General features: G+C 41.1%; 2 protein-coding genes and 1 long non-coding RNA gene across 4 annotated transcripts in view; 2 read left to right on the top strand and 1 right to left on the bottom strand.

Annotated features, from left to right (window-relative positions):
• LOC120554977 (NLR family CARD domain-containing protein 3-like) overlaps positions 1 to 23,873 on the bottom strand; it is a 291,821-nt gene that overhangs the window by 94,296 nt on the left and 173,652 nt on the right.
• LOC120554982 (protein NLRC3-like) overlaps positions 1 to 23,873 on the top strand; it is a 232,517-nt gene that overhangs the window by 191,174 nt on the left and 17,470 nt on the right. The window contains exon 5 of the mRNA XM_039793826.1: positions 9,275 to 9,353. Coding sequence (XP_039649760.1) covers positions 9,275 to 9,353 — 79 coding nt within the window. The remainder of the gene's footprint in view (positions 1 to 9,274; positions 9,354 to 23,873) is intronic.
• Positions 12,277 to 23,873, top strand: part of LOC120554993 — a 15,548-nt gene continuing 3,951 nt past the window's right edge. For both annotated transcript variants that reach the window (XR_005638592.1, XR_005638593.1), the window contains exon 1: positions 12,277 to 12,432. This is a non-coding gene — a long non-coding RNA (uncharacterized LOC120554993). The remainder of the gene's footprint in view (positions 12,433 to 23,873) is intronic.

Below are 23,873 nucleotides of genomic sequence, written 5' to 3'. Positions count from 1 at the left end.
TAAAATACAAACAAACACACAACACAAACACCACAACTAAACAACACACAATAACAACACCAATACAAAAACAAAAAAACACACAAACAAACAAACAACACCAAAACAAAAAAAAAAAAAAAAAACAAAAAAAAAAAAATAAAAAAAAAAAAAAAAAAAAAAAAACACAACACCCAAAAAAAAAAATAAACAAAAAAACCCAAACAAAAACAAACAATACCCAAAATAAAAAAAAACACAATCACAATATAAACAAAAAATAATAAACAATAATCAAAATCATAAAAAAATAAAAAAAATAACAAACAACAATCAAACATCATCACACATCATCATCAAACACACCACATCAATACCAATACACAATACATCATCAACAATACCAATACACCCACAGATGACATATCCAAAAAAAAATAAACAATAATTAAAAAAAATAACTCATACATAAAAAACAAAAATTAAAAACAATATAATAGTTCATCAAGAGAACACAAAAAGGGCCTACCCTAACCCACACAAATCCCCACATGCTCAATAAACTGAATAATCTCCACTCACATTCACTTGTGGGGGTGTTTTTGTTGTGTGGTGTGGTTATGCTCTTTGTTGTGTGTGTGTGTGTGTATGGTATCGTCTGTCGTGCCCCTTGTGCGTTGTTGTGTATTATTGTGTTGGTTCTTTGTGTGTGTGTTTTGTGTGTACGTTGGTGTGTTTGGTGTTTTCGTGTGGTGGCTGTGTCCTGGGGTATGTGTGTGTGTGTGTGTAGTGTGTGTAGGGTTAGGGGTGTGTGTGGGGGTGTGTGTGGTGTGTGGTCTTGTGTGTGTGTGTGTGTGTCTCTTGTGTGTGTGTGTGTTGGGGGGGTGTGGGGGGGGGGGAAGGGGTGTGTGTGTGTGTGTGTGTGGTCCAGGTTGCCTGGTGGTGAATCACGGTTAAAAGTACCGCATATAATGCATGTTTCATATGTGTGTAGGAGGGAAGTAGAGTAATTAAAATGTAACTGTACTGTACTGTACTGTACATACTAGTATGTGTGTAGTGTAGTGTACTAGCCTAACAGTCACATGTTGTGTATCTCTACTGTAGGTATACCACACATAGCCTAAAGTCCAGGTAATGAGCTGCCAGAACTTCTCGTTATTTTAACGGAGACACACGCTGATCCTTCGTCACTGTTGAGCAAACCGCACATCCGCACCATTCACACACTTTCTCGTAACCCACGGATAAACGGATATGATCAGAAAACAATGTTTTTAAACTATACTAACAATGCTTTTTGTTTTCACATTTCTCATTTGTACGCTGTATGTATGGTGTGAAAAAAACAACAACATTTAGATGGACAACAATTTTCCAGTGGTGGTCCAAAATGAAGTGAGGCCTCGAATAGGTTGAATTCATCGAACAGAGGTGTATAGTCCAGGTGCCAGAAAGTAAAAAATCCTGCCATGTTTTGGATCTGCCTCTACATACAAGAAAGTAACGAGCCCTCTACCTGGTAGAGGAGCTCGTTAGTGATGGTTGGGACAGCTGCTGGACAGGATTTCTACCTCCTGGCTCGGACTATACACCCCTGTCCAACGGACCACCAAGTCAACGACGGTGATTATCAGGTTGGTGTGGGCTTTACGTATTTGCATATACACGTAGCTTAGAAATTAAGACTATAGTGAGCAATGTAAGTGTTTGAGTCAGTCTAGCAACACTCGGCTATTGCAAGCGTTGGAAAGGAAAACCCATAGATATAGAACATAGATATGACATGACGTCATAACTTATGGCATAAACTGTCGGCCATCTTACGTAAGGTACGTCACAACTGTCCCCTATGGCAGCAATATGGTTATCAGCTGTGCAGCACCTAACTGCTTTACTAGAAGGACCACAGAGACCCGAGGAGGTGCCATCACTTCCACATGTCAGTAGGAGTAGATGGAGCATTTTTCTCTTTTAAACTATACATACAGAAAAATGGGGAACTAGCTAGCTAGCTAAGGTTAGCTACCTAGCAACTGTTAACAGAGGGCTGTCAAGTAGTGGTGATTGCTAGCTAGCTCTTTTAACAGCATTTATGAACAGCAAACAGTGTTTTAGTTAGGAATACAACAAACCCACCCAAATCTCTATTTTTGTTTATTTCTAGAAAGGCACAGTTGTCTTACAGTCATTACTTTGAATTAAAACTACATTGATGTATTGGTAGAAAAATATAAGGATAATAAAGACAACATGAGCCTCTCTCCCCATTGGTTCAATGGAAGCAATTCTAAAACTTAACCCTGGTAAGATGGCAAGTTCATCCGGAATGGCAAGTAGAATACAGTATAATTGTTTATAATGAAAAACCAAACTCTGGTGGGTCTTAGGGTTGGGCATCGCTTGGATTTTAACGCATTCTGATTCCAACCGATTCTTCCCTTCTATTCCTGTTCTTATCGATTATCGAATCTCTTTGAGGGGTGGAGTTGAAAGGGTGTCGATGCTTATTTCACAAATAAGAGGGAAAGTTTATTTTGATTCATAGGCTGGTTGCAGTTTTGCGCCTTTACGCACGCAAAATAAAGCTACACGCTTAGAGCCGCTTACAGTGCTGCAACGCCAATACAACACAAGCCTGGTTGCTACGGAAACCAAAACTTCTTGCGATGTTAAATTTGAACCTGTGAAGATTTCAAACCTAATCCTCCGAACGATCCAATAAAGAAACGCATTCAGATGGAATCGTAATTTTGAAAGCATTTACAGGAATGAGTTCTGATGCCAACCCTAGTCGGCCAATCACATCGCGTATAGAGTTGGGGGCTTAACATAGTGACGGTAGAGTTGGACGGGTTCGTGAATTCCCCGCCACTTGAAGACAAAGAAGATGTCGCTGCGCTGGCGAAGCAGCTTGAATCGGGTTGCCTGAAGACTAGTTAGCTCTTGAGAAAAGAACAAAAGAAGTCTGAAGTCATTCTTAAAAAGGAAGATGGCACAGTTAAATGAATCTACAACTAGCCTGTTTGAAGTAATCTAGGCGAGGGAATTGAAAAAAATACCAAAACACAAACAAAAACACAATAATAATAACACAAAATAAAACACAACACACACAAAAACAAATAAACACACTCCAAAACAACATAACACACACACACAAACACAAAAAAAATAAATAATAATAAACACAAAAAAATATACACAATAATAATAATAAAAAAAAACAATACACAACACCAATACACACACACACACACACACACACACACAATAATACACACAATAATAAAACAAAACACAACAAAACAAACAAAACACAATAACAATAACAAAACAACAAAAACACCAACAATAACCAAAACACACAAAAACACAGAGAGAACAATACAATAATAACACATACAATAACAAAAATACAATACACAAAAACACAATAATAAACACAATAAACACAATAACAATAATACACACACAGAGACACAACATAAAACACACACACACAAACACAAGCACACACAATAAAAAAAAAAAAAACACACACACACAACAAACAATACACAGACACAACACACAATAATACATACAAACACAATCATACCAACACAATACACAAAACACAAAAAACACACACAATACGGAAGATTACAGATCGCATTAACGACACACAATACACACACACACAAAAAACACACAAAAATTTAAGATAGATGCGCAAATATTAATATTATATGTAAACATCCCTCCACTCTTTACTCGTATCATCAGCAGTACCTAGATAACTTTATAGGGAGTTGTGTGCAGGAAAATTGTACACTGTAACCAACAATGAGAGCACTGCATAGCATAAAAAGGAAACGCCCTCTCACACCTAATAGGTGCGATGGACATTTTGAGACTGATGTTTAAATAACATGATTATTTTACAAACGAGACATCTACACCTACACAATTGATTTTTGAAAATCTTCGCTTCGCACGCTTACATGTGAACTGAGACAAACGGAGGTTTAGGCAGCCGAGTTATGCTGCTCAGGCCCACCTGGGAACCCTGGTTACGCTGTTTTTCAGACTGGCAGCGCCTTCACATGGTCGGATGCTGCTCTTCTTCTTCTGTTATATTACGCTGCATGAACAACTTGTTGACTGCCACCAACTGTTACCGTGAAGTGAGAGCATCAGGTGGTGAAAACATGGAGGACACAATAACAGAAGATTCTCTGGTGTTTTTTTATAGGAGCATCCAGACAGCAACATCAGGTGTTGTTTGTGTTATTGCAGGACAACCAACGGGAAAAAGATAACGGATAAGGGTTGTTTACACAGCCTATTTTTAATTTTTAAAACATGTGTGATACTTCTTGGCAGAGGGCATTTGTCCACAATAAACAGTTTGTCATTGAAATAGCCTATGTTCAGTGAACCAAACCTTCATCAAACGTCAGTTAGTAATAACAGAGGTGTGTATAGTCCAGGTGCCAGAAAGTAGAAATCCCAGTCCGAGCTGTCCCAAACCATCACTAAACCAGCTCCTCTACCAGGTGATGAGCTCCGTTAGTGAAAACACCTTTCTAGATGTAGAGGCAGATCCAAAACATGCAGGGATTTTACTTCTGCACCTGGACTATACACCTTGGTATAAACAGAGACTTAAGGGTAAAATGAGACTTTAAGGTATAAATGAACTTTAAGGGTATACCCAGACCTATAAGGGTATAAACTGAGAATGTATAAACTGAGACTTTAAGGTATAATGAGACTCTTTAAGGGTATAAACTGAGACTTTAAGGGTATAAACTGAGACGTATAAACTGAGACCTTAAGGGGTAAACTGAGACTCTAAGGGGTATACAGAGACCTTTAAGGGTAAAACTGAGACTTTAGAAGGGTATAAAGTGAGACTTTAAAGGGTATAAAACTGAGACTCTAAAGGGTATAAACTGAGACTAAGGGGTATAAACTGAGACTTTAAGGTATAAATTGAGACTCTTTAAGGTATAAACTGAGGACTTTAGTCGACAAGGGTTGTGAAAGTGTACAAACTCAATAAACACCCCTCTACCAGTGAGAGGAGCTCAGCTAGTGGAAAAACACCTGTCTCAGATGTAGAGGCAGATCCAAAACATGCAGTGTGATTTTTACTTCTGTGGCAACCTTCTGACTATACACCTCTAGTGTCAACAACGCCTCACTCAGTTGGGGAACTCTGGTATCTAAATCCAGCCCCAGTTTTTGATTCCTACAGTGGAAGTTAAGAGCATCTAATGGTGACGCTTTCACTGAAAAGCACTTTTCTACAAAACGGTGAGAGAAGAGAAGGAGTAGTGAGGTGTATCTTCGGATTGACATTGGGTTGAGCTTCAACTACAAGCAATCTACAGTTTAGCGCTTGACTGCATATATACACGTGGTACGGTAAACGCAACGACTTTTCTGAAAACTGACAGCTGTGCACGATGTTATTTAGAAAACGGAGGTTGAAACTGGCTAGAAAATACGCCATGTGAACCGAAGCATAGAGCCGCTGACCCCCTGACAGGAAGTCGCCAGGTTACTCCACACACCTCATGTGAGTCATGATGGTTTCCAGAAAGTGGGTCAATTCTCCCCACCATGAACCTCTGGGAGCCAAATCTTCTAAAGATCCACTCTGGTGATTGTGAGAGGGAGTGAAGGCCACCTCAAGAAACTTCAACTTCACCCAACATACAAAGAAGAAGAGGGACACAAATCAAATACAAGATGCAAAAACAGCCCCAACAACAAACACAAAGATGCATAAAACAAAAAATAAACACCCTCCCAAAATGCCACAAAATAGAAACAAAGAGATTCGAGCAAAACACAAAGAACACAAACCCCCCAAATAGAGAGACAAGCAGTAACTACTCTTGTGGCCAGTTGTTCACGGGCCTGTACTTATGTTGAGCGTTACAACAGCCTGCAATCCAAAGAGAAGAGATGTAAATGACCAAAACCATCACCGTAATTTTGTAGACCTTTGATTACCCACATTTGTTGACAAAGGAAACGGCCACACGAGACGCAAAGAACACACAAAAACACGCATACAATCTAAAAAATAGACTTTGAAACAGGGAGTGTGGTGAACTCTTACTGGTCGGCCATTACGCCCCAAAGAAGCTCTCAGCCATCAGTAGAAAAAAAAAGTGACAAAACAGCAGAAAAGTGGACAAAACAAGGTGGCCCAAAATGCACTAATGGACTCCAAATTGATATATGGGCGGATCGGAAAGAGGTGGGATCGGATTTGGATCAAGAAATTCGAAGTTTGATATGAGATTTTAAACGCAATCACCAAAACAGTAAAACATCAACAAGGATATATAGAAAATACACCCCCAAAAAAAAAATCTAGACAAAGATACAAAATCCACCAAAAACAAGTACAAAGCAAAACAACCACAAAACAGCCCTAACAAATTGACTTCAAACGCACCAAAAGACATACCACAGCTAATTAAAACAACCTAACAGGATTTTGAAACTAAGTAAATACAGAAGATGGGACAGTAAAAGAACCTAACGAGACTTCCAACTAATACGACCACAAAGACAAAAACAACCTAACAAATAGACTTCAAATGACCAGCCAAAGACAAAAACAACATAATAAATAATAGACTTCCTAAACAAACCGCTACAAAGACAAACAACTTTTAACAATGGGGAGATTTTGAAAACAAGCAACAAAGATACAAAACAACTCCAACAAATAATCCCCCCAAAACGACCACAAAGACAAAACAAACAACCTAACAAATAATAGACTTCAAACGACCACAAAAGACAAGACAACCTAACAAATAGACTTCAAACTAATCTCACAAAGACAAAACAACTCTAAATAAATAGAATCTTCAAATCACCACAAAGATAAAGACAACTCTAACAATTAAATACTTCAAACCACCAATTCGCCACAAAGACAAAACAACCTAACAAATAGGACTTCCTCCCCAAATAACCATTAAACACAAACCACCTTAACAAATAGACTTCTAAACCACTCACAAAAGACAAAACAATCCCAACAAGCTAGACCTTCAAACTAACACCACAAAACAAACAACCTAACAGATAGGACTTCGGAAACCAATAATGAAAGACAAAAACAACCTAACAAATAGGACTCTCAAACGCACTCACAAAGACAAAACAACACCTAACAATAGATCTCAAACGGTGACTCACACAAGACAAAAACAACTCTAACAATAGACTTCAAAATCCAATTACAAAGCAAGATAAAAAACAAATCTAACAAATAGACTCTCAAACCCATCACAAAGACAAAACAAACCCAGGGATTCTAAATGACCACATGTGCTAATAATAAAAACAACTCTAACCACACTTAAACTAATTGGCTGCAAGCACACAAAACAGAGCCTTAACAAATAGATCTCAAACGACCACAAAGACAAAACAATCCAATGGGAAGAAATCTCAAATCCACTTAAGAAGATGGGAAATGTGTTCCAACAAATAGACTTCAAAACAACCATTAAAACAAACTAACAAATAGATTCTCAAACTAATTCACAAAGATTAAAATGAACCTTTAACAATAACAAATAGACTTCCTCAAACCACCCTCAATAATAAAGATTAAAAACAACCCCAATTGTAAATAGGATTCCCCCCAAACGTAATTCACATAATAAAAACAACCTTAACAATGGACTTCAAACCAATTACATAAAGACAAAACAACCCGGTCAATTTCTCAAACCACCACAAAAGACAAAAACAAATCCCAACCGGCCAGATTCCCAACACCACAAAGACAAAACAACAACCTAAATCATTAGACTTCCCAAACGACCATTACAAAGACAAAAAACAAATGTGCCTGTCAAAGCTGACCCCCAAAACACCACAAAGACAGCAAAACAAACCTTTAAATGTAAATAGACCTTAGTAATACTTTAACCGGAATTAAAGTAATACCGATGTTGGTCCTACTCCTCTGTGTAACAGGATCCATCAAAGACCAGACTCTGCTGAGCGTGAATTGGCTATTGTCAGCCACAGAGTGACTGAATTAAAATCCTTAAGCTTTATTAACTTTGAAATTAAACAACCTCACCTTTCTGAAAAGAGGTAGCTGTTAATATTATAAATATATGTGAAGATTGCTGATTCATGTTTTAACTTTATGTATCCAGAAGAGACAGGTTTATTTTCAGCGTGTTTTCTTCTTCCACATATATTTATATTCTCACATCTGGCTTGTCCAGTGACCTGGTTTGGTCAATATTATCTGGTGTTTTTAGCTGCATTAAAAGCATTTTAAATCTCCCATATACATAGGGTGAGCTAAAATCGCCAGAATGGTAAAATTCTTCCCCAAATGTTGTTCTCAGCGGAGATACCAAGGATGGTTGGGATGTATCGCTTCAGAGTGCCCCTTCAGAGTGTTTTCATCTGCACATCCCCTGGAGAACTTCCGTGACCCTGGGGTAGTGTTTGTCACCTGGATTGGGACACTGTTGTTGAAAGTCCTGCACACTGTGTCATTACGCATACAAATACTGGGACTTCTTCAACAAGTATTGCTGGTAACCTTTTCTGACGCACCTGCCCCAGAAAAGATGTGTGCAAAAGCGCAGGACACTATATGCCATGAGAAGACCTCTGCCATTTGAGTCTGGAAGTTAAAGCCAAGTTTCAGTGAGTGGCTTCATGACCAGATTTTTTACCCCAAGTCTCCTGACCCAAATTGGTCAAAATGCAAAATTCTCCCCAAATGTTGGATGTGGGTTTGTCAGTTGGATGTCAGATCAGAAGTCAAAAAGTGGAAGCAAAAAAAAGGTAACCACCATCCAACAGTATCCTCAGTCCAGGTCAGCAGTTCTCCCCGACTACAAACAGGCCATCTAAGCTCTGCTTCCCCTCCTGAGTCGGCTGATGGTTTGCCAAAATCTTTTTCAGGCCAACTGAAGGTTTTTCACTGTTGACTCCCCAAAACTTCTTCTACCTACAAATATTTGGCTCCATGACCACAGAAGCTGCAGACCTCCTGGCCTCATGATACCAGTCTGCTGCTGCAGGAGTTCTTTAGGCCAACCATGTTGAAGCGCTTGTTTACTTCTTAGTTCTTTCTGTTGATTCACAGTGGGGGTCAGCAGTACCACCAACACTTTAATGTCAGGGGAAACCATCTGATTCAATGTTGTTATCAACACTTTAAGTCACAGGACCTTTACATTGTGTTTGTCTCTGTGTGGACAGACATGATGTGAGCTAATTCTTCCGGATTCCTCCACAGAGTGGACCAGGAGAGCTCAGAGGTTCCCATTGGTCAGTCTACCCAGCAGCATCAAACACACCTGGACTCCATATTTATGGTCTGTACATTTACAACAACTACTTTTACATCTATTTTATTCACAATCATCTCCATGCTGCACATTTAGACCAGAGGATTGTCAATCTGCACAACATGGATCTGATGTTTCCTTCCATGATTTTAGTTTGATTTGATTAATACAATCTTCTGTTCCAGCGCTGCGGAGGAGAACATCGTCACTTTTGTGAAGACGCAAGCTGAAGAAGATCCAGACGCTTCTGAGTCCAGATTACCCAGAATGCTCAGGGAGTCAGAGGGAGGATGAGAATGAAGAGCAGAGGAGGAGCAGAGAGGCATTTCTGAAGATCACACTGTACTTCCTGAGGAGAATGAAGCAGGACGAGCTGGCTGACTGTCTGCAGAGCAGTAAGAGGATTTCTCTAAATAATTAACTTGCTGGACTAATGGGACATTTACTACCGTCTCCAGAGATGGGTCAAAGTTTGTTCATGTTTCTTTATGAATCACTTACTGATCTTCTTTGTTCTGTATTCATTCAGGAAGTCCAGCTGGAGTTTGTAAGCGTAACCTCAAATCTAAACTAAACAAGAAGTTCCAGTGTGTGTTTGAGGGGATTGCTAAAGCAGGAAACCCAACCCTTCTGAATCAGATGTTCACAGAGATCTACATCACAAAAGGAGGGACTGCAGAGGTCAATGCTGAACATGAGGTCAGACAGATTGAAACAGCATCCAGGAAACCAGACAGACCAGAAACAACAATCAGACGAGAAGACATCTTTAAAGCCCCACCTGGAAGAGATGAACCAATCAGAACAGTGCTGACAAAGGGAGTGGCTGGCATCGGGAAAACAGTCTTAACACAGAAGTTCACTCTGGACTGGGCTGAAGACAAAGCCAACCAGGACATCCAGTTCACATTTCCATTCACCTTCAGAGAGCTGAATGTGCTGAAAGAGAGAAAGTACAGCTTGGTGGAACTTGTTGATTACTTCTTTAGTGAAACCAAAGAAGCAGGAATCTGCAGGTTTGAAGAGTTCCGGGTTGTGTTCATCTTTGATGGTCTGGATGAGTGTCGACTTCCTCTGGACTTCCTCAACACTAAAATCCTGACTGATGTTACAGAGTCCACCTCAGTGGATGTGCTGCTGACAAACCTCATCAGGGGGAATCTGCTTCCCTCTGCTCACCTCTGGATAACCACACGACCTGCAGCAGCCAATCAGATCCCTCCTGGGTGTGTTGACATGGTGACAGAGGTCAGAGGGTTCACTGACCCTCAGAAGGAGGAGTACTTCAGGAAGAGATTCAGAGATGAGGAGCAGGCAAGCAGAATCATCTCCCACATCAAGACATCACGAAGCCTACACATCATGTGTCACATCCCAGTCTTCTGCTGGATCACTGCTACAGTTCTGGAGGATGTGTTGAAGACCAGAGAGGGAGGAGAGCTGCCCAAGACCCTGACTGAGATGTACATCCACTTTCTGGTGGTTCAGTCCAAAGTGAAGAACATCAAGTATGATGGAGGAGCTGAGACAGATCCACACTGGAGTCCAGAGAGCAGGAAGATGATCAAGTCTCTGGGGAAACTTGCTTTTGAGCAGCTGCGGAAAGGCAACCTGATCTTCTATGAATCAGACCTGACAGAGTGTGGCATCGATATCAGAGCAGCCTCAGTGTACTCAGGAGTGTTCACACAGATCTTTAAAGAGGAGAAAGGACTGTACCAGGACCAAGTGTTCAGCTTCATCCATCTGAGTGTTCAGGAGTTTCTGGCTGCTCTTCATGTCCATCTGACCTTCACCAACTCTGGAGTCAACCTGCTGTCAGGAAAACAAACATCATCATGGCTGCCTAAAATCTTCAAAGAAAATGTAAAACATCTCCACCAGAGAAAACAAACAACATCAACACAGTTCTACCAGAGTGCTGTGGACGAGGCCTTACAGAGTCCAAATGGACACCTGGACTTGTTCCTCCGCTTCCTCCTGGGTCTTTCACTGCAGACCAATCAGAGTCTCCTACGAGGTCTGCTGACACAGACAGGAAGTAGCTCAGAGACGAATCAGGAAACAGTCAAGTACATCAAGAAGAAGATCAGTGAGAATCTGTCTGCAGAGAGAAGCATCAATCTGTTCCACTGTCTGAATGAACTGAATGATGGTTCTCTAGTGGAGCAGATCCAACAGTCCCTGAGATCAGGAAGTCTCTCCACAGACAAACTGTCTCCTGCTCAGTGGTCAGCTCTGGTCTTCATCTTACTGTCATCAGAGAAAGATCTGGACGTGTTTGACCTGAATAAATACTCTGCTTCAGAGGAGGCTCTTCTGAGGTTTCTGCCAGTGGTCAAAGCCTCCAAAAAAGCTTTGTAAGTGGGATTTATTCATCAATAAATACTCTGATATCTTTCAACATGAGTTAAATATAAATAACTTGTTTCCTTCCTGTTGTCTCTCCAGACTGAGTGGCTGTAACCTGTCAGAGAGAAGCTGTGAAGCTCTGTCCTCAGTTCTCAACTCCCAGTCCTCTAGTCTGAGAGAGCTGGACCTGAGTAACAACAACCTGCAGGATTCAGGAGTGAAGCTGATCTCTGATGGACTGAAGAGTCCACACTGCACACTGGAGACTCTCAGGTCAGGATTCATTAACCCATTCAGCTGATGACCATTTAAAGTCTGATTAACTTTAGTTGACAAAACAGCTAACATGTAGCTTTGTGTCTGTTGATATGATAAACTTGGGCAGTAGTTATTAATTATGTAATTATTCATTTCTAGAGTCAGAGTTAATTTCCATGAGGATTGTTTACTTTTGTTGTTGAATAATTAAATACCACAGATGATTTTAAAGATTTATTCTTAATCTGGACCAAAGTGTACCTGGACAGCAAGCTCCCCGTGTTGACAGAGGGTTTCTGTGTGTTGTTCTGTGTGTTTGCAGTCTTTCAGGCTGTCTGATCTCAGAGGAAGGCTGTTCTTCTCTGGTCTCAGCTCTGAGCTCCAACCTCTCACATCTGAGAGAGCTGGACCTGAGCTACAATCATCCAGGAGACTCAGGAGTGAAGCTACTGTCAGCGGGACTGAAGGATCCTCTCTGGAGACTGGACACTCTCAGGTACAAACACTGATGAACCAAAAAGGAGATATTTGTGTAGGAAGTATTAAAGGAGAACATCTCTAAAATAACTAAAATCATAACTCCCTTTTGTTAATAAGTGATGTAGTTTGGACATATCTCTGTATGTTAAAGGCACTGTCCGTGGTTTTAAGAAACATCCTTTTTCCCTCTTTCCCGGGATCAAGTCAGTTTCAACTCAACAGAAGTCCAGGAAAGTTTTAGCCTAGTTTAGCACAAAGCAATGTGCTTTCTACGCTGTGAGAAGAGTGTGTGGATGAAGCATTAATCTACTCTTTCAGCAGACTAGTTAGCTAGAGGTTTACAATGTCAGTTGCCAGTGCTGCATGGCTCATGTGATCGATCAGAGACATACACTGACGTCTGGTCCAATTATTGTGCAAAGTTCCTCTTGTGCTGGGAGAGTACCGACTTTAAGTTCAAAAAGTTCCTCAAAATGCTCTTTTCCTAGTTCCTGCAATGCAAACACAATATATGCATGTGAGAGTGATGTAATGTTGATGTTTCTCTACAGAGAAAGGTCCAGTGTTGCACCAAATGCTTGCTCTTGTGCGAATTGTTTGGTCTCTGTAAATGATAGTGTGGCTGTGGTGCCAGCAGTCGTAATCCTGTTTGCACTATGTGTACATCTTTTTCTATGAGACACTCATCTAATGATAACAATGTGTAAATGCACATAGTCTGTTCTGCTCTCTGCTATGTTCAGTTATAGTTTCCTCGTTATTTCACCCACAAGCCATCCACTATTAATCAGAATATTCATTGTTATGACTCGATCTGTAGATCAGAGGTGGGCCGTCACAGCCAGCAAGAGATTGTCAGAATCAGAAAATTATATTTTATAATTAAAGGCGTATAAATTCATTTCTAAAATAAATATATATATATATATATATATATATATATATATATATATATATATATATATATATATATATATATATATATCAATTTCATATGTATTTTATATATTGTATACGCTGCAAGTTCGTTTGGATTTTTAGATGTAAAGTTAATGAAAGAAAGTTGGATGTATTTTTCTTCACATGACAAGCAGCTTTTGGTAAGTTTAATGGATTTTTCAGCATTTTAGTGAAATTATGTTATAGCTATTACTGCTTTCTTTAGGTGTTAAAGATTTGAGCAGTGTCAGTGGCTGCTGCGTCTTTGTGTGTTTATGGTGATGTGTGTGTTAAGCCCCCGCTGCTTGGCTGGTATTTGTGGGGAGGCCTGTTGATCGCTGATTGTGTTATTTGTGTTTTTGATTGCTTTGTGCTCACCGTATGAGTAAATATGACCAGTTGTTGTGGGTTTGTTTTGGTTTCTTTGGTAATTCCATTTATTTGACTACATGTGTTGCAGCATCCTGTCACACTGTGTAAAAGTGATGCTTCAGTCAGCGGCATACCTGTCAAGTATCCCGTTTTGGCCGGGAAAGTCCCGTATTTTACCCTTCTTTCCCGCCGTCCTCCCGTATTAGTATTTTCCCGTAAATCTCCCGTATTTTAACCTGCGTTATTAAAAATAATAATACCCCGGGCCCGAGCGGAGTAAAAAAAAAAAAAACATTCCCAATCTGAGCTCTGTCACTAGCCTCGCGATAACTGCCACCTGCAGCATAGACAGTAGGCAGTAGCCTGCTACAGTTACTGTAGGTACTGCAGTAGCCTACTACAGGTACTACAGTACCTGCAGTAGCCTACTACAGGTACTGTAGGTACTGCAGTAGCCTACTACAGGTACTACAGTACCTGCAGTAGGCTACTGTAGGTACTGTAGGTACTGCAGTAGCCTACTACAGGTACTACAGTACCTGCAGTAGCCTACTACAGGTACTGCAGTACCTGCAGTAGGCTACTACAGGTACTGTAGGTACTGCAGTAGCCTACTACAGGTACTACAGTACCTGCAGTAGCCTACTGCAGGTACTGTAGGTACTGCAGTAGCCTACTACAGGTACTACAGTACCTGCAGTAGCCTACTACAGGTACTACAGTACCTGCAGTAGCCTACTACAGGTACTGTAGGTACCTGCAGTAGCCTACTACAGGTACTACAGTACCTGCAGTAGCCTACTACAGGTACTGTAGGTGGCAGTTGTCGCGAGGTTAGTGTGTGAGGTCAGATGATGAGGTGACAACGCAGGGAAAAAAAAGAAAACAAAAACAGAGACGGATGATGGACGCTACGACAGAGACGGTGCGCTGCCAAAACTTCTGAAGGCTTTACTATGCATTCCCCATATAATAGCAATGCAAGTTGAGAAAGGGTGTTTAGCATGGTATGAAAGATTGTTCCAGAGAATAGGAAGACGTTAGACAACAGAACTGTCTGCGCTCTACTCTCATGTAAAATGAACCACTCTGGCCCCGCCCACAAATACACTCCTTCCAAAACAGTCTTAAAGAATGCAAAGTCTGCAACACATTTGTACAATAACTCACTAAAGAAAAGTTACGTGAAATTAAAAGAAAAACTGTAAAAGAAAAGCAATATGAAATGAAAAGAATGTGTGGAATGAAAATAAAATGTAGGCTAAATGTAAAGACAAGCAATGTTATAAATTGTAAATGTTTTCAGCATTCTGCATCAAGTGGTGATTTTAGCTTTCTTGTGCACCTGTCTTAAAATGTAAGGGATACTGGAGCTTGGTTGGGGGGGTGGGACTGCTCGAGGTGGGCACCGGAAAATTTTCCTTATTTTCAAATCCAAAACTTGACAGGTATGGTCAGCGTGTGTTCATGTCTCTGCAGTAGTGTATTAGGTGTCTCTAGGTGTTAAATCACGTTATTCCACACAGTAATGTCCTAGTGTCATGGTGAGATTATTCAAAGGTGATGTAATTGCTGTAGGATAGTACTTGTCAAGTTATGTATGTAGTACTGAAGGCCCAGGTGTAAAATACACAGCCCTCCACTGCTGTAGATAAACTGCTGGTTGCTATGGACGCTGCTATCTCTGAACCCACGGATCTAGCATGTTGTTGGTATCATATGTGTTTACATGGACATGAATATTCCAGTCATGAGGATTATCCTGTTTTTGATCATATTCAGGATATGATGTTTAGGCTACATGGCACACAGAGAAATCAGGTTATTCACATCAGTCAGTCAGGCAATAGGGCATAGTGAACTCAGTGGTGCTGCCTGTAACAGAGGGGGGGGGGGCCTAACAACCTCAGCCTGTCAGTGGTCTCTGTCAGAGGTGGACATTATCATAAAGGCTGTGGATGTTGAGGGTAGGGGGTGGACCAGGTGGACTTAATATAAGTAATTAAGTAGGCTGACCCAGGATGGGCTCAGTGAGCAGCTGGATGTTTTAGGCTCTCTCAGGTTCAGCTCCTCTCTTACAGCAGTGAGATCTCTGCCCATGACCTGTCTGTCTGCTGTATCTCCTCTCTTATAGCAGTGAGATCTCTGCCCATGGCCTGTCTGTCCTGCTGTATCTCCTCTCTTATAGCAGTGAGCTCTCTGCCCATGACCTGTCTGTCCTGCTGTATCTCCTCTCTTATAGCAGTGAGATCTCTGCCCATGACCTGTCTGTCCTGCTGTATCTCCTCTCTTATAGCAGTGAGATCTCTGCCCATGACCTGTCTGTCCTGCTGTATCTCCTCTCTTATAGCAGTGAGATCTCTGCCCATGGCCTGTCTGTCCTGCTGTATCTCCTCTCTTACAGCAGTGAGATCTCTGCCCATGACCTGTCTGTCCTGCTGTATCTCCTCTCTTACAGCAGTGAGATCTCTGCCCATGGCCTGTCTGTCCTGCTGTAGCTCCTGGACCTCTCCTCTTAGCTCCTGTATGGAGGCCTTCGTCTCATTCCTCACCTGGCTGCTGCTGTGTGGATTCAGTGGATGTCTGTTTAGAAAGCAGTAGCTCCTTCAGTTCCACCAGCTTTACTTCTTGCAGAGACAGACTCTCTCTCATCTGGGACACTCTGCTGTCCAGTTGACTGATGTGCCCTGGACGGTCTCCTAAAGGCTGATCCTCTTCCAGCTCTTCCCCTGGTGGCTGCTCTGTGGGCTTGATGTTGCTCTTCTCCTCACTGCTGATCTTCTCCTGTCTCTGTTTCTCAGTCTCTGCCAGAGCTTTGATGGTATTAAAGTTTTCTTGGACAGAGCTGAAACTGGCCTGATTGCCTTGGAACATGCCTCTGAGTTTTTTGTGTTTGTAAGCTTTCTTGGCCTGTGTACTTTTAATTTCTTTTGGGTAGCCAATCACAAGGAGGCAGGGCTCTCCCCCGGGAGATCCTAACATTGTTTCAGTTCCTAACTGCCGCTCTGCTGCTCCCTCTGCTGCTCCCTCTGCTGCTCCCTCTGCTGCTACTTAGCACGCTATGTTAAAGGAACACGCCAACTTTTTGGGAATTCAGCTTCTTCACCGTAACCCCCAGAGTTAGATAAGTCCATACATACCCTTCTCATCTCCGTGCGTGCTGTAACGCTGTCTGACGGCCCCAGCGGCAGCAGCCCAGCACAGATCCTGCAGGTGAATGGTTCCAGCAATCCTACTGCGAGTAGTAGCGAGTACTGAGAGTAACAGCGTGTACAAACACCAACGTAACCTGAGACACAGCCATCTTCTAACCGTAAACAAACCGGGAACTATATTCTCAGACAGGCGAAGCTCTGCAAAGCAAATCACTCCGCCCAAGTAGCAGAAGTAGCAGAGCTTCGCCTGTCTGAGAATATAGTTCCCGGTTTGTTTAGGAGGTTTTGAAGATGGCTGTGTGTCATGTGACCTTGTTATTTGTACACGCTGTGACTACAAATCACAACATGTAAATAGGAACATGTTGGTGTTATTTTGTCACTTATTGGGAGCAGTAGGATTACTGGAACCAGTTACCTGCATGTTCTGTGGCGTGTTCCTTTAAGTTAGCACAGGGTAGCCTTGGTTTCTTGAGGTAGAAATTAGAAATTAAACTTTTGTGGATATGAAGGAAACTTACCTTACTACTCTACTACAGCTTCTCTTGAGTGGGAAGGACGTGCTAGCCTTTGGTGGTTTTTCCTTTGGTTTGGAGCCTTTGGACCTTAGCTTAGCATAGCATAGCCTTCTTGCTCCTCTTTTCTGTCCTTAGCTGTTGTGTTAGCAGAGTTAGCTGTTGTTAGCAGAGTTATCTGTTGTGTTAGCAGAGTTAGCTGTTGTGTTAGCAGGGTTAGCTGTTGTGTTAGCAGAGTTAGCTGTTGTGTTAGCAGAGTTATCTGTTGTGTTAGCAGAGTTAGCTGTTGTGTTAGCAGGGTTAGCTGTTGTGTTAGCAGAGTTAGCTGTTGTGTTAGCAGGGTTAGCTGTTGTGTTAGCAGGGTTAGCTGTTGTGTTAGCAGAGTTAGCTGTTGTGTTAGCAGAGTTATCTGTTGTGTTAGCAGAGTTAGCTGTTGTGTTAGCAGAGTTAGCTGTTGTGTTAGCAGGGTTATCTGTTGTGTTAACAGGGTTATCTGTTGTTCAAATTCAAATTCAAAACAACTTTATTTATCCCCATAGGGTAATTCTGTGTTTAGCCTACCAGTCGTATCGACAAGACAACACTTAATCAGGCATACAGACAAACAGAGAAATACTGTCAATGACATCATACTGCATAAATGGGCATCAAAAATCAAACAAGTGATACACAAACACAGGCCATGATACTGACTAAGCAGCAACCGACTCTCAAGATAGTATCATATTAAATAAATAATGATAATACTTAAGTAAATACTAAATAGGTAATGATACAAAAGGTTTTGAATGCCTGGCGCATATTTAGTTGCCGCTGTCAACAATATTTAAGAATTTAATGGCCGAGGGAATAAAAGAATTGGCATATCTGTTAGTTTTCCTTGGGGGGGCAAGGTAGCGTCGTCCTGAGGGCATTAGGCAGAATTCCTGACTAAGAACATGGCCAGGATAACTCATGACCTGTCTAGCCTTCTGGAGCACCCGTTTTTTCCAAAGGGAGCTCAGGTCTGTCAGCTGAACACCAATGATCTTGGAGCAGATTTTGACAATACTGCTTAGTCTATTCTTGACCCGCACAGACAATCCATAAAACCAGCAGATAAAAGAAAATGTTAAAAGGCTTTCAATAAATGAATAATAAAAGTTACATAAGATCCTCTGCGACACATTGAAAGAATTTAGCTTCCGCATCAAGTGGATTCTCTGTTGTCCCCGCTTAATGATTGACTCTGTGTTTTTATCAAACTTCAGGTTTGAGTCAAACATGGTTCCTAAGTACTTATATGTTTCTACAATTTCAACATTTTCTCCATGAATAATGCTGTCTTCCGGGTTAAAACGATTCTTTCTAAAATCAATAATTAACTCTTTAGTTTTTGTCACATTAAGGTCCAGGAAGTTATCATCACACCAGTTCACAAATTGTGATAAGGCACTTCCATGGCCCGATTGGGCCCCCTGAAGAAGTGACAGTAGGGCAGAGTCATCCGAAAATTTCACAAGGTAGCTACCCAGTTGTGAAGTCCTGCAGCTATCTGTGTACATAATAAAAAGCAAGGGAGAAAGGACACAGCCCTGCGGAGACCCTGTGTTTGAAGTGAGGATGCTGGACATGTAGCCATTCACAAATACTTGCTGGAGTCTGTCTGTTAGGAAATTTAAGAGCAGCAATAAAATCTGATCAGGTAGATTAAAATAAGAGGCCAGTCGCTCTATTAAAATATGAGGCTGCATCTTATTAAAAGCTGAAGAGAAATCAGCAAATAAGACTCTTGCATGTGAATTTGGTTTTTCGAGGTGCTTATATAATCTATCTAAGATGAAAATCTTAGCATCATCCACACCTTTCCCAGCTTGATAGGCAAATTGTAGTGGATCTAATTTTCCATTGATTAAGGAGACAATTTCATCTTTCAATATTTTCTCAAAGGTTTTCATCACTAGTGATGTTAGTGCCACAGGTCTGAATTCGTTCATTTCTCTGGGATTATTAGATTTAGGGACAGGTATTATAATTGATGTTTTCCATATGGCAGGAATCTGACCACACTCGATACACATTTGAAAAGAGTTGTAAACACCTCACAGAGCTGGTCCAAGCACACGACGCAAGACGCGCGTCCACAGATGGAGTCGGGGCCAGCAGCTTTACGCATGTTTACTTTCTTGAAAAGATTTGTGACATGACTTTGTGTTATCACTAGACCACTCTCTGGAACCAAAGATTCCCGCATTTTAAAAATATCATTCACAAAATCAGACCTTTCAAAACGAGAAAAGAAATAATTAAAGCCATTTGCCAAGTCTGCATTTTCCACACCATTTACATGAATGACCTGCTTGGTCCCACAGGAAAATTGATTAATTGATGCCATGGATTTTATACCTGTCCAGGCTGCCCTGAGGTCTCCTCTACAATACAGACTTTCAATTTTATTTCTATAATTCCTTTTGGCCTTCCTTATTTCGACCTTAACTTCTCTGGAAGCCGCTTTTTTCTCCTGGGGGTTTCCTGAATAAAATATTCTTTTCTTTTTGTTAATGGCTGATTTAAGTTCTTTGGTCACCCAAGGTTTATTATTTGGGAAAATAACCACTTTTTTAGAAGGAATTACTGAATCCACACAGAATGTAATATATGATGAAACAGTGTCTGTAAGTTCATTATTATCATCACAACCGTCATAAAAACATTGCCAGTCTGTACACTCAAAGCAAGCCTGGAGGGAGGAGATGCTGGCCTCTGACCAGATTTTTACTGACCTTTCTTCTCGCTCCAGGCGCCTGAAACATGGTTTGTACACAGGCATAAGATTGACACTGCTATGGTAAGAATCACCAAAAGAAGGCATAGGCAAAGATTTATAAGCCCCGCTTACTGAACCATAGCATAAATCTAGCATAGTGTTCTTCTGTGTGGTAGAACAAGTCACATACTGTTCATACGTCCTCAACGTATTTTTTAAATTACAATGATTAAAATCTCCAAGGATAAACTTGGGTGCCTCTGGGCAGATAGAGTCCAGTTTATGCGTGACGTCAGCAATGTGGGTGAATGTACACTACTAAAAGAGCTGTTGAAACTCACGCGGCAAATAAAAGGGACGGAGAGAAATAGTCAACAATTCCACATCTGGGGTACATATCTTCTCTCTGATCACGACAGTGTTACAGTACCTTTCGTTCACGTAGAAGCACACGCCTCCTCCTCGGTTCTTGCCGGTGATCTCCGATGACCGATCCATACGAATTGGGCTTCCAAACCCAGTTAAGATAAGATCCGAGTCCGGGTTTGCGTCGCCGAGCCATGTTTCGGTAAAGGCAAGGAGACAAGTGTTTTGAACTTCCCGTTTAAACTTGGCATATGTTTCCAGCTCATCTATCTTGTTTCTGATAGACTGTACATTTGACAACAGGACCGAAGGAAGTGGTGGTAATTTACGGCGGTTGTCAAGCCGAAGAGTCTTAAGTCTCCGACGCAAACCACCTCTTTTTCCTCGTTTCCGATGGCCTGACGACTTAGACGGCCTACAAAGTTCCGTCGGTATGCCCGGTGATACAGTTCCCACTGTAGAGGTCCGGAAGGACAGGAGAAGCTCACGGCTTACTTTCCCGTATACACCACGTCCTACGGCGTGACTGGCAAATCCCAGGAGAAGCAAAAGATTGCAAAAAGCTCCACGAGTAGTCCCATAATCTGCATTGCTGAAACACTGACAAGTAATTTCTTTCATACGCACCCACGCCACAGTTAGAAACACGGTTTAAAACAATTTAAGACACGATAAAAAACAAACAAAACGACTGGGAGACTACCGGGGCCTGTTTCACAAAAGCAGAATATCTAAATCCAGGATAACTGATAAAGCGGAGGCTTGACCTAGTCTAATCTGTGCAGCCTGGCTTGTGCGTTCACAAAGACCAAGCCAGGCTGAGGAGGAGCGACTAGGTTGAGCCAGGCTGAAGTAATTCAGATAGATGCGGCGTCCACGGCTTTCCTCAAAAGACCGCGAGGTCGATCACTGATTTACTGATGCCACAATGGAGAATACGCATTGTACATACTTTATACAGAGTGAGCAGCAGCTTCTTGTGGAAGTATGACACGTGAAACACATTATTTGTATAAAAAGAAAAGAAACGGCCGCTGTAATGAAACCGCGAAAGCGCAGAGCAGATCTCACGGACCAACTGAATGCGTAATTGTAGCCTAAATATATTAACTGACCACGGCTCTGAATTGAAGCCGTCATAATCATTCCATTCAAGGATTAGGCTACTAATCATTTGCACACATTAACAGTTGTACTCTTTGCCTTAAAAGTGAGCATGATGCGTAATATCTCTTTCACTCTGTTCCTCCCTCTCTCTCATGGGCTAAAATATAAGTTTCCTAAGTCATATTAACTTCCACTGCTCGCTTTTAATGCAAAGTGTACAACTGTTCGTTTTTGCAAATGACAGTGACTCATTGAATGGTTTCAGTTAAGAACAGTAGTTCATAAATGTATATTTTTAGACTATCATTCAGTCGGTCCGATATCTGCCACGCTTTTTCTCGCGCGCTTTTTTTTATTTTTTATAGAGGCCGTGTTTCCTTCTCTACATATTATATGCCTTGCTCCTTGTATATATGGACATAGAAAATAAAGACACTGAAGAAATTGGACTCTAAAATCTAGAAACTATGAAGATAATAATGAAGTGATGATAAATGAAGTGATAAATTCCATGCACACTGAATGGAACAGAGTATATTCATTAGTTATTTCCCCCAAATATGAGGTCAAAAACCATTGAGGTGTCCTCTCCCTGTTGTTCCATGAATGTACAGTAGCCTACATCACTAGATAGTTAGTGGTCCAGTGAACTAAGACTATCATTTGGGAGGATTGTACCATTAGGATATGTTCTTAAATTGTACAATCCTCCCAAATTATATTCCCAGTTTACTGGACAACATAAATTGTGTGCTAAGAATGCCAAATACAATGCAAACATGATCCTTATTGTTAAAGAATTTAAAAAATTAATCAACTAAGATAATTCAAGGTGCATTGGCCAACTATAGAAATGTACAGCATTGTATGTATTGCCCTTAGTAACAGACTTCATTTGAAACACATTTGAAATGTTATCAGCCTTTTCTAATTATCTCAACAACTGCCATAATATATTCATCAAACTTCTAACAACAATATGAACAGCAGTCTTCATACAGCAATATAACAGTAACAATGACTGTCACATGAATAATTATAAATAAAAAAATAATGGTCACAACAATAAAATAATAACAGTACTTAAATAAACAGCAATATGCACTTGTTGTATTTTAATCCAGGCTGATAATAACAATAGGGTAAAACCTCTGCTGGGTGATCAGAAAAGGCTCCAGGATTAAATAAATCCTGGCTGTTAGCCTGGTCAGGACCAGGCTAGCTGCACAGAATAAATCTCCATGGTGATTTATGTGCCTCCCGCGTGGAACCGAATCAAGGCTTAATTCATCCAGGATAACCAGGAAATCCGGCTTAATCCCTTATCTTGGTTTTGTGAAACAGGCCCCGGCCCACTGTGGTGCGGATGTTGTGTTGTGAGTTAGCTGTTGTGTTAACAGGGTTAGCTGTTGTGTTAGCAGAGTTAGCTGTTGTGTTAGCAGAGTTAGCTGTTGTGTTAGCAGAGTTTGCAGTTGCTTTGTTACTGGGTTACGTTGTGTTAGCGGGGTTAGCTGTTGTGTTAACATGTTAAGTTAGCTGTTGTGTTAACAGGGTTAGCTGTTGTGTAACAGAGTTAGCTGTTGTGTTAGCAGAGTTAGCTGTTGTGTTAGCAGAGTTAGCTGTTGTGTTAGCAGAGTTAGCTGTTGTGTTAGCAGAGTTAGCTGTTGTGTTAACAGGTTAGCTGTTGTGTTAGCAGGGTTAGCTGTTGTGTTAGCAGAGGTGTTAGAGTTACTGTTGTGTTAACAGGGTTAGCTGTTGTGTTAGCAGAGTTAGCTGTGTTGTGTTAACAGAGTTAGCTGTTGTGTTAGCAGAGTTAGCTGTTGTGTTAGCAGAGTTAGCTGTTGTGTTAGCAGGGTTGTGGGTATTGTTTTAGAGTTAGCTGTTGTGTTAACAGGGTTAGCTGTTGTGTTAACAGGGTTAGCTGTTGTGTTAACAGAGTTAGCTGTTGTGTTAACAGAGTTAGCTGTTGTGTTAGCAGAGTTAGCTGTTGTGTTAGCAGGGTTAGCTGTTGTGTTAGAGTTAGCTGTTGTGTTAGCAGGGTTAGCTGTTGTGTTAGCAGGGTTAGCTGTTGTGTTAGCAGAGTTGCGTTGTGTTAGGAGTTAGCTGTTGTGTTAACAGGGTTAGCTGTTGTGTTAGCAGAGTTAGCTGTTGTGTTAACAGAGATTGTGTTTGTAGAGTTAGCTGTTGTGTTAGCTGAGTTAGCTGTTGTGTTAGCAGAGTTAGCTGTTGTGTTAACAGGGTTAGCTGTTGTGTTAAC

This window comes from Perca fluviatilis, unplaced genomic scaffold (genome assembly GCF_010015445.1).
Source record: "Perca fluviatilis unplaced genomic scaffold, GENO_Pfluv_1.0 PFLUV_unplaced_scaf_1, whole genome shotgun sequence".
NCBI classification, from domain to species: Eukaryota; Metazoa; Chordata; class Actinopteri; order Perciformes; family Percidae; genus Perca; species Perca fluviatilis.
This window is presented reverse-complemented; position numbering and strand designations above follow the sequence as displayed.